This window comes from Etheostoma spectabile, chromosome 6 (assembly GCF_008692095.1).
Source record: "Etheostoma spectabile isolate EspeVRDwgs_2016 chromosome 6, UIUC_Espe_1.0, whole genome shotgun sequence".
NCBI lineage: Eukaryota > Metazoa > Chordata > Actinopteri > Perciformes > Percidae > Etheostoma > Etheostoma spectabile.
Genome location: NC_045738.1, coordinates 17,925,372 through 17,935,995, shown reverse-complemented (window position 1 = coordinate 17,935,995; position 10,624 = coordinate 17,925,372). Strand labels below are relative to the sequence as shown.

General features: G+C 39.5%; 1 protein-coding gene across 3 annotated transcripts in view; it reads left to right on the top strand.

Annotated features, from left to right (window-relative positions):
* nek10 (NIMA-related kinase 10) overlaps positions 1-10,624 on the top strand; it is a 15,602-nt gene that overhangs the window by 2,535 nt on the left and 2,443 nt on the right. For all 3 annotated transcript variants that reach the window (XM_032517930.1, XM_032517928.1, XM_032517929.1), the window contains 27 exons: positions 14-98; positions 193-234; positions 326-404; positions 500-567; positions 2,173-2,252; positions 2,327-2,413; positions 2,752-2,976; positions 3,654-3,793; positions 4,260-4,321; positions 4,457-4,528; positions 4,629-4,693; positions 4,827-4,929; positions 5,097-5,225; positions 5,670-5,807; positions 6,113-6,158; positions 6,247-6,368; positions 6,690-6,792; positions 6,871-6,946; positions 7,524-7,653; positions 7,744-7,814; positions 8,204-8,411; positions 8,592-8,679; positions 8,800-8,874; positions 9,063-9,108; positions 9,304-9,338; positions 9,459-9,559; positions 10,187-10,297. In XM_032517930.1, the coding sequence (XP_032373821.1) occupies positions 14-98; positions 193-234; positions 326-404; positions 500-567; positions 2,173-2,252; positions 2,327-2,413; positions 2,752-2,976; positions 3,654-3,793; positions 4,260-4,321; positions 4,457-4,528; positions 4,629-4,693; positions 4,827-4,929; positions 5,097-5,225; positions 5,670-5,807; positions 6,113-6,158; positions 6,247-6,368; positions 6,690-6,792; positions 6,871-6,946; positions 7,524-7,653; positions 7,744-7,814; positions 8,204-8,411; positions 8,592-8,679; positions 8,800-8,874; positions 9,063-9,108; positions 9,304-9,338; positions 9,459-9,559; positions 10,187-10,297 (2,587 nt within the window). The remainder of the gene's footprint in view (positions 1-13; positions 99-192; positions 235-325; positions 405-499; positions 568-2,172; positions 2,253-2,326; positions 2,414-2,751; positions 2,977-3,653; positions 3,794-4,259; positions 4,322-4,456; positions 4,529-4,628; positions 4,694-4,826; positions 4,930-5,096; positions 5,226-5,669; positions 5,808-6,112; positions 6,159-6,246; positions 6,369-6,689; positions 6,793-6,870; positions 6,947-7,523; positions 7,654-7,743; positions 7,815-8,203; positions 8,412-8,591; positions 8,680-8,799; positions 8,875-9,062; positions 9,109-9,303; positions 9,339-9,458; positions 9,560-10,186; positions 10,298-10,624) is intronic.

The window sequence follows — 10,624 nt, the reverse complement described above, 5'->3', positions numbered from 1 at the left end:
CCTCCCTTTATAGTGAATGGATTGACCATGCATTGCCTGAGTCTGTCCTAAGAGTTCTGATCTGCCTACGATTATTGATCAGAGATCCCTTCCATCAGGTACAACTCATAAAATAAAACTTGTATTTTTATTGTTTATTATGTATTGTATGAACATCATAAAAAAATGCCTCTTTTACCTGCTTTCTTTTAGAAAATCCTCCATCAGCTCCAAGGCATCAATTTACTTGCCAGGGTAAATGCTCTTGGAGATAACTCTCAAATGTTTTGGGATTAATCTTCACATATCTCACGTCATCCTCGCTACTGCTCTATTTCCCTTTCAGTATATGGAGCATGTCACTGCCATGTACATATCTTGTGGCGAACAAGCGTTCGCTGGGCAGAAGCTGGTCACGATGACCTGTGAGTATTCTGAAGGAAATATCAAGACACACTGTACGATAACGGGAGCCTTGTGTTCGTCCTTGTCAACGCTGCCTTTGCTGATTGCTCTGCAGACATGTTTCAGAAGCTGTCTGCTGTCGAAGATCAAAGGGTCTGGGTCATTGAGAGCGGCGCTCACAAGGTGAGTGATAAGACAGGGTTATCTGTGATTATGTGCTGTTTGTTTGAAATTATATTCAAGTCTGAGAAAATGTCTGAGAAAAAATGTATTCCTTTTTGTGGAGTGGAACTGCTCCCTCATTACATGCATATTGAATGTATTTGTGAAGGCTCCAGCAGAGTCTTAATAAACACATACACTTTTTATTGTTTGTATCATTGTTTGGATTTTCTTAAAATTGAGAATGTATTGATTTTCACTGTTTAGTTATTATACTCCATTTCAATTGTTTTATTTAGCACTAAGTCTTAACGAGGACAATGTTGGCCAGTCTGTCCATCCAGGACCTTCCAACTCTCCACCAGTGTATATTCATTTTCCCTAGCTAATGAATCTTAATGTTTTTTTTGTCTCCTTCTGACCTTTTTTTCTAGCACCAACATCAGGCATAAAATTGCACAACAAATATCATTTCAAATATCATGCAATTTGTAAGGAAGGAACTCATGTTCCCCAGAAAATTTTCCATTTTAGACACGTTATGACCTTTCTTAGAGAAGACCACCTGGGCTGAAATATGACATTTACATACAAGAGATATCTTATAATCTAAGTGACGGATTATAATACAAGTTGTCAAAAATATTGATCTTGAAACCCTTTAGTTTTTAACAATTTCTTTTGCAGTGTAACCCACATAACAAACTTGACATTTTAAGCTCTGTGGAAGCTGTAAGAATACTAATTGTCTGAATTGTGGCGTGCTTCATCCAGTACTTGATACCATGGGTGAGAGTGAGAATTGCAGCTTCCATGGTGCAAATATTTACCCTAAGTATTCAAATGAAGCCGTGAAAACTCTGATGGCGAGTAAAGCCAATATTTTCTCTCTCTTTGGGATATGTATGACCATATTGAGTCACGCTTTTGTTGAAGCATGAAGGATCTGTGAGTGTCTCTGCTCTCGTCTCAAATTCTTCTACATTTCATGTACTTCTTTCCAAAGGCCATCCAGTCCTTGAATCTACACACATATTGACTCTGCACCACATATTTCACATTTTGTTGCATTTTATTAGTGTTTTTTACAATTCTTTACAATTTTAATAATCTGTGCAATGTTAGATTATTAAGAATGCTGCCACATATTTATTATATGATTAATGTTGGCTGTTGAACGAATGTTTTTGTTTTATGTTACTAGTAGAGAGCCTGTTGAAAATGTGTCTGTTTGGAACGGGAGATTGCTTGGCCTGTGGTATTTCTGCTTGTAGAATTCATCAAAACCACATTGTACACCAACATTTCTTACAGAAGGACCCCAAACCACTTAATATGCAACTCTACTGTACTACTGACTTAGAGTGTACACTACGTCTACATCGGAGGAAGACATTACACTATTGTATTTACAAACGACATCGTGACTTCGCGCAAACACACGCAGACAGACGGACGTTCCTGCAATTTATAGATAGATGTAGGGATGTGTGCGATATAGTTTCTTTTAAGCACAGCTGAGAGGGGCACCTGCAACATGTTGTGTTCATTGTAATGACAATAAAGGCTTATCTTATCTTACTTTGTGGAGAAAGAGTTAGGTCTTTAAATTATTTCTACTTCTAGACACTGGTGAAGCTCCTCTCCACAACAGAAAGCAGCGTCCTGCTGGGAGCCCTGTTGGCACTCACCACTTTGGCTGAGAGGTAACCAAATACTTTATATAATGCATCAAATACATTTACGATTTTATCTAAGGTAAGTCATTATTCTTCTGCAGCCCAGAATGCAAGGAGGAGATTGGCAAGCTTCCCATTGTAGAGAACCTACTTGTAATACTGCAGGAATATGACCTTCTGTCAAAGAGGTAAGAAATCACTATAATGGTGATGTATTTGTCACAGTCAGATGAAATGTGCCTAAGTGGTGGGAAGTGCCCCTCCTTCGTTTGTGCTAATAAAAAAACTAGATAAACAAATCAAGTTTCTACATTTCATCTAATCTTGTATGTTGTCTTATCTGAAAATACACAGACACATTGCTTTTGCAGGGATTGAACATAAGACACTTTTTATATACGTATGTATATGTATACCGAATAAGAAACTAATAATCCCCAAATTTAAAGCAACTAGAAATCATTTAGAAGAACTTAAAACAACATAAAAACAAGCAAGGCTAGATTGAACCTGCTGTGTCCTCCAGGATGAGTGCGGAGCTGCTGAGGCTCCTGTCCCCGGTGTGGCAGGTGAGGGACCAGCTGATGGAGCTGGAGGGTCTGCCTGTGCTGCTGAGCCTGCTGTACAGCCAGCACCTGAAGCTGCTGTGGAGCGTGGCCTGGGTCCTGGTCCAGCTCTGCCAGGATCCCGACACCAGGACGGAGATACGGAGCTGGGGCGGGGTGCAGCAGCTTCTCCGGCTGCTTGACAGGTAAATGAGACTACGCAATAAAATTTGGGGGACTCACAAGAGACAGATTCAAAAAGAATGATCAAAATCAAACCACAGAGGCCAAGATACAGTGTGCTGACTTTAAATCTCTAATATATAGTTCAAATAATTTTGTCAAACAATGGATGCTACATTTCTCGCAATGCAACCTGATGGCATTTTTCATTAGATTCATTCGTTAATGCAGCTTTCAAGACATCAAATGTTTAACAGAAAGCCTGCATTCCAAACTGAGGCATTGAAAGACATCCGCATTTAACAAGCAGGCGAGGTCATACAAAAATAGGCTGTCGGTTCCATTATGGGAATTGTAGAAGTCAGTGATTTTGGAGCCTATGCAGCATACATTTTGATCATTTGTTTGTAAATCTGTCTCGTGGGTTGCCCAACATTATGGAATTACTACACTAAATGTCTGCAGTAGCTCAGAGTATTTGTAAAGGGAAAACAATTCTGATTTTTTACTGCCCCACACTACAACATTTACCATGATATATCTACAGGATGTTAACTACTAGATGCTGTGATTTATGGCCTTCAGTGTTTTTACAACCAATGATGGAGGATGACAAGACAGTTCAGTTTTAAGGCTTAGTTTTTGGGCAAAAAAAGGGGTTATTTACATTTGTTGTTGACATACAAAATAACTCTCACAGTGACAGGCAGTACGTCTCTGACCGCTCGTCCATCGAGACACTGTCCAGCGCCAACGCAGCCGGTCGGATCCAGAGAGAGCACATCAGAGAGGAGCTCAGCCCGCAGGAGGAGGTGGACAACACTATGGCCCTGCAGTCAGGTCAGGGACTGTAAAACATACCGCATTTTCTTTATGATTTGTTTGAGATGTAGAAATCACCCAGTAAGAGTTTGTGCTGTTAATACTGTAAGATGGTAAAAAAGGCCAGTGTGCTTGCCACTGCACAGTAACTTCTGCTCCAAGAGGAGTCTAATCAGTTGCTTAGAATGTAAACAGCTTTTTCCTGAAGTGAGACATGAGTTACTGCATCTATGATTTTGGAGGAAATGATTGTAAAACAACACTATGACATTAAACTAATTTGGGTAGAAGACAAACATTTAGTCATGGCTGTCCCCAGAAAACCTTTACAATCTGAAGGTGTCAGTGTTTCCATTCTTTGGTCTTCCTGGGGTTTGGAGAGTGAGTTAAATAATGTTTACAGCTGTTTATTGGACTGTCTGAGACTAAGATTGCATGCATATGTTCTTAAATCAAACCATATCCTTTTTAATCCCTATTCCAGCCTGCTGCACAGTTCTGACTGAGCTTAGTCTGGATGACACATCTGCTCACCACATTGCGCAGGTGAGGAAAAGGTCCTTAGACGAAGAGCAGAGCAGTTGGGAGGATTGGGCTGAATAAGTCCACCTTTATATCAAATTACTATATTCAAAACAGTGTAAAACATTGCAACAATTAAGTTTGACATTCTTTTTGTAGGAAAATGGCGTCTATATAATTGCAAAGTTGATTTTACCTCAAAACTCTCGACCAAAGGTCACATCTTTGCAGGTATATATTCATGTATATATTAAATTACATCATTATGTAGATGCAGATGTTGTTGCTACCTGAAAGTAACACATTTGTACATTTCTTTGCATATCGGCAGTGCTACGCATTTCGAACCCTTCGGTTTCTCTTTAGCGTGGAAAGAAACAGACATCTGTTTAAAAGGTGATGTTACAACATATCTACTTTGGAAGAAAGTATCAATCGTTTAAACTTGGCTACTGTTGGAAATCTGTTTTGGAGAAAAATCCCTTCAAATGTTCTCTAATGCTGTTATGTAATGTCTTATCCATTTCAGACTCTTTCCCACAGACCTCTTTGAGTTGTTTATTGATGTTGGACATTATGTGCGGGACCTTGCGGCCTATGAGGGACTGCAAACCAAAGTTTCACTTTACACTGTAAGAGAACAGCTTCTGAATGGATTCAGAGGTTTTTTAAGCTGGTTTTTGGCTGCAAAATAAAAATAAATATTACTGGGATTTGGGATGAATAAACTATGCAGAATGATGAGAGAGGGATTCTTTACCTTGCAAACGGATGGAGTTCTGTCTGTCTTGTAATGCAGGAAGAGGAACTGGACAGTCTGAGAGAGAACATCGAGACTGTGGACCAGAACCGACCTCCCCTTAAAGTCATCAATGGTTACTCCATACTGGAACATCTGGGCACCGGCGCCTTTGGAAGCGTCTTCAAGGTACGACAAACCCGGGTTGGGCAATATATCAATATTATATCGACATTGATTCATGAGACTAGATATCGTCTTAAATTTTGGATATCGTAATATGACAAGTGTTGTCTTTATGATTGTACAGGCTGTATTACAGTAAAGTGACATCATTTAAGTTTACCACACTGTTCAAGCTGTTCTATGATTTGCCTTTACCCACTTAGTCATTATAAACACATTGCTGATGAAAAATGTAATTGTGTAAATATTTTGTAAAAGTAAATATTGACATTGATGTATGGTCAAAAAATATTGTGATATTTGATTTTCTCCATATCGCCTAGCTCTAAAAAACAAAGATCTTTAAAACAGAAGAGTTGGTTTGGGTCAATTTAGCTTCTTTATGACCTCATTTAAGAGTGGTTCACATCAAGTGTCCTTGGTTCTAATAATTATACTCAATAACAGGTCCGAAAGCAGAGTAGCCAGAACCTCCTGGCTCTGAAAGAGGTGAACCTCCATAAGCCAGCGTTTGGCAACGACAAGAAGTCCAGAGACAGTAACGTGGAGAAAATCATCTCTGAGCTGACGATCGTCAAAGAACAGGCACAAAGTTTCAATTTTTAACCATTAAAAGTCCATTTTATTACACGCTATCTGAACAAGTTATGGTAACACTTTACTTGAAGGTATCTACACAGAGTGACACGTAAACCCTAACCCTAACTTAACTTGTCATGACAAAACCAAATGACACTCACCAAAAGAAGTGTTGTGTCATAAACATTTGACTTGTTTTTTTAATTTTTACGACACGTTCATGACAGTGTCATGTCACTCTTATGTAGATACCTTTAAGTAAAGTATAACCCAAGTTATATTTGTTGTTGTTTGTGTTTCTTCCTCTCTAGATGACACACCCAAACATTGTTAAATACTACAAGACATTTTTGGAAGGTGAGGATTCATTATTTTTTTTACTGGCCTTAACCCTAACTAACTAATAAGGAAGTAATACAACAATACTCCAATCTGTTTGTTATAGGCGACAAGCTGTACATCGTGATGGAGCTGATCGAGGGAGTGCCGCTGGCCGAACATTTGAACTCTCTCAAGGAGAAGCAGCAGAAGTTCACAGAAGACAGAATTTGGAATGTATTCATACAGGTAACAACAACTCTTGAATTTAGCCTTTGGGAAACAAATCTCCACTTTATTAAGTATTGGTAGTATAGGGATTTTGATTTTCCCAAGATATGGTGTCAAGTAAGGTTTGTATCATGTGGACACGCCGACAGTGTTGTCATTATTTAGAATTCCTCATGGGGGAGCGACAAAAACTACGCACTACAGCTTTAAATATAGTGTCAATTATTTCCTTTAGTAATGGACAGATATTTTTGTCTGAATAAAAACATCTCCGTCTCTCCAAAGTCTTTAGAATTACTAAATCACTAACTGATCTGTATCTGCTCCATGTTCCCCCAGATGTGTCTGGCACTGAGGTACTTGCACAAGGAAAAGAGAATAGTCCACCGCGACCTCACACCAAACAACATCATGCTGGGGGAAAAGGAACGGGTCACCATCAGTGAGTGTCAACAGGTTCTCTCTCTCCCTGTCTTGTCCTATTATAAAAGTTCAACCTGTGTCTGTCTTCTGTTTGAAGCCGACTTCGGCCTCGCAAAGCAGAAACAGGAGAACAGCAAGCTAACGTCAGTGGTCGGCACCATCCTTTACTCCTGGTGAGGAAATTCATACACATCCAGCAGTTAGATTAGATTACTTGGTCGTTTTTAAGGGGGTCACTGAGGAGTTTTCATCAGGAATATGTTTCTCTCTTATTCTCATTGAATTCTAGATCTGTTGAAACTGTTTAACATCATTTTTCAAGACTGAGCATCATAAATGAAATTTAATTGTGGTTGATTGTATTGAGAGGGGGCAGAAATCTCAAAAGCTGTCCAAATATAACTATCTGCGTGGCTAGATAACACTAGAAGAAGGTGAGAAAATGTGTTTTGGGCGAACCAACTCTTTAAGGAAGTATGGCAGAGCTGTTTTTTATGATTTTACAGCCGGTTAGCTACTTCGAGAAACAGCCGATACAGCAGCTCAAGAGTGTTTATGGTCCTGACAACAGCTGTGTGTGTGTGTGTGTGTGTGTGTGTGTGTGTGTGTGTGTGTGCTCTTGAAAGTAAGGACATATTTTGAAAGTTTAGACACGTTTTCCGGTCCGCTGTTGTTTTAGGGTTGGTTAAGCAAATGCATTAGAGGGGTTCCTCACAGGGTAACAAATACAAACATTTGTGTGCCTGTTAGTCCAGAGGTGGTGAAGAACGAGCCGTACGGAGAGAGAGCCGACGTCTGGGCTTTGGGATGCATCCTCTACCAGATGGCTACTTTACAGCCTCCGTTCTACAGCAGTAACATGCTGTCGCTGGCCAGCAAGGTCACAGTCTCTCTCTCTCTCTCTCACACACACACTCACACACACACACACACACACACACTTATTGTTCGTCTTATTCTGTGCTGGTAGATTGTCAAGGCTGTCTACGAGCCGATTGAAGAAGGAGCTTTCTCAGAGAGAGTCACGGACATGATCAGATGGTGAGACTTTTATACATTTATATATAGGGTCTTTCAAAATAAAATAAAATAAAAATAATCTGTGGTTAAACTGAATTCTTAAAGTCAAAACTTTAGTGGAAGTTGGACAGTAACCTCAGCTCCACTACATGTTACTGGCAATCATTTTGATCCATTAGTGATAAACAGGCGTTTGTTGGCTAAGTTATTGATTTTAAGTCACAAGTTAATTTGTTAGTTTAGAATAAAATTAAAAATCCAATTCAAATAATTATCTGACATACTTGTCCATGACATACATTTTATCTTTTTTGTGTTTTCGTTGTTACAGATTAAAAAGTAATTCAGCAATAAAGTTCCTCTAATGTCTTCATACATTACTATACTCTTTTATGGGATGTCCTGTCCAGGTGTTTGAATCCAGATGCAGACCAGCGGCCGGACATTGTGGCCGTCAGCTCCAGGATATCCGACCTCATGATGAGGCTGATGGATGGCCTCTACACTTCCCAGAATGCACTGGAAAGAAGAGCAGAGAGAGACAGGAAACGAGCGCAGAAGTACTTCCTGGAGAAGCACAAAAGCAGAACGGACTGCTGTCTCACAAACCTGTCTCAGGTGAGATGGATGTTGAAAATTAAAAAAAGGACATCTTTGGAGGACTATTTAGATAAGATTTATTGTTGTACAAAGAGATAACTAAGAACCTCTGTATTAGTTGCAAATTAGGATTAATGGTAAATCATTTTAGAATGTTCTGCAGGATTATAAAAAAAATACATGCTGCACTTTTTGCAGGAGAAATCCTTAATGAAGACTGAATCTCAGGCAGCAGGCTCTTCTGCAACCTGCACTTCACACCACAGCGAGCAGAATATCAGTCAAGGTGACTGGGTTTCATATTGCACAAAATTTAACACAGACTGATAAAGATATGGACTCCAAAATGATTACATGTTGTAAAAATGATTATGTGTTGGAAATAATTGTGTGAATTTTTTTTTAGATGATGCCTCAGATGGTGATGTTGAACCATGCAACTCCAAAATTGACACCACTGCCTCTACAGGAAAACACTACGGTTAGTTCCTGGTCATATTCATCACGAGGTTGGGTAGCAGTTTTTACTTTGGGATTTGAACCAACAGTTTTGCAGTAACGTGGACGGTCTTTTACAGCTCTTAAGTTTCTATTATTTAAGTTTTTTTTTCCAGATTAGTTGATTCACTGTTCGATTTGATCTTTTGGCTTGTTTTGTGTTGATCAAAGGATTAAAGCCCAGTGCTTGTTTTACACCTGACCACATTCAGTCTGGGTAAGTGAAAAATCTCACATTACCTATTCCGGTATGGTCAGTGGGAAATTCATACTGTATCTTCATTTAGTCATGTAAAAACAGTTATCTGTAAATGGAGGCTGCTGTTTTTTGATGCACTAACACTCAGATAAAAACAGTTCACTCATCTGTACTATTTCTTGACTTGCTTTTTCGATTTTCCTCTCATCTCAGTGGGGATTCTACTGCTGCAAAGAAACCAAGACCAGGTACATTTTCACCCTGATGAGAATGCTTAGCACAAACCCCAAAGAGCAGGCATTCTAAAAGTCTCTTTTAAACTCTGTCTGTCCTGTTAATTAGCATGTGTGTTTTCACTCTCAACTCAGTGTCAGCAGGGATCTGTGTCTCCCAGAAGAAGGTTCGGCAGATTGATGATCCCATTCAGAGGCTCCTCGTGCAGCTGCACAAAATTATTTACATCACTCAGGTACAGTAATACAACTATTTATTGCTATATCTTATCAAATTCCGCTGGATGTCTCTAATTTTTGGCCGGATATTGGTCACCTTTCGCTTTCTTTATGTTGGCATTCTAAACTCTGGATTTCTGAGGACTATGATTACTTGCTCCTCAGATCTCTGCGAGTAAATCCAGACAGCTAGCTAACTGTCCCGTCTGAGTTTTAATATTGCACAACTAAAACAACTTTTGAACGTACACAATCCACCAAAACAAGTTCCTTCCTGAGGCTATTTTGCAGCGGCTCTGTCCGGCGCCTAGCACTATCCAAGACGATTATGATTGGTTTAAAGAAATGCCAATAAACCAGAGAATGTTTTTCTCCTATCCGGGAATGCTGTTTGGCCTAGCCAGGCCTTCCTCCGCAGCGCTGTGGAGGAAGGTCTGGCAATGAGAGACTAGCCCAACTATAGTAAAGACTTGAACTCTAAGAGGCTCAATCTTATGTAAAGGGTTTTGTAACTGTTGGCTCGTAAATTCTGTACAAATTCATCAAAGACTTAGCCATCAACCTGCAAAACAGGCTGTTTTTCATCCTTACTTTTGCTACTTGAATATAAATAACAAATGTTGTCATCTTTTTTTCTTCTCCAGCTTCCACCAACTCCGCACCACAACATCAAACGACGGATCATTGAAAGATTTAAAAAGTCTCTGTTCCACTACGGGAGCGATCCATACATCCTCAAAGTAGAGCTCAGCAAGGTTTGTAGGGTCGATTGACATTCCTCACGACCAACAGTCCAAAATCCAAAGATGTATCATAGAAAAGCTTTAAAAAGGTGCCCTGCCACACGTATTTCATAACTTTGTGGTAATGTCTGAAATTCAACCATGGACTAACATTTTTGGAAAGCCTGCAGGAAGACTCAGCTTGATTTGTGCCAGTTCTTATTGATAGTCAATTAGTTAATCTGCTTGACTCTGATTGGCTAAATGCTAGCCAATGAGAGCCTGGTTACCCAGCACAACTGGGCAAGCTCATGAATACTAATGAGCTCAGGCAAAGCTAAAGCTGGGAAAAAGAAAAAG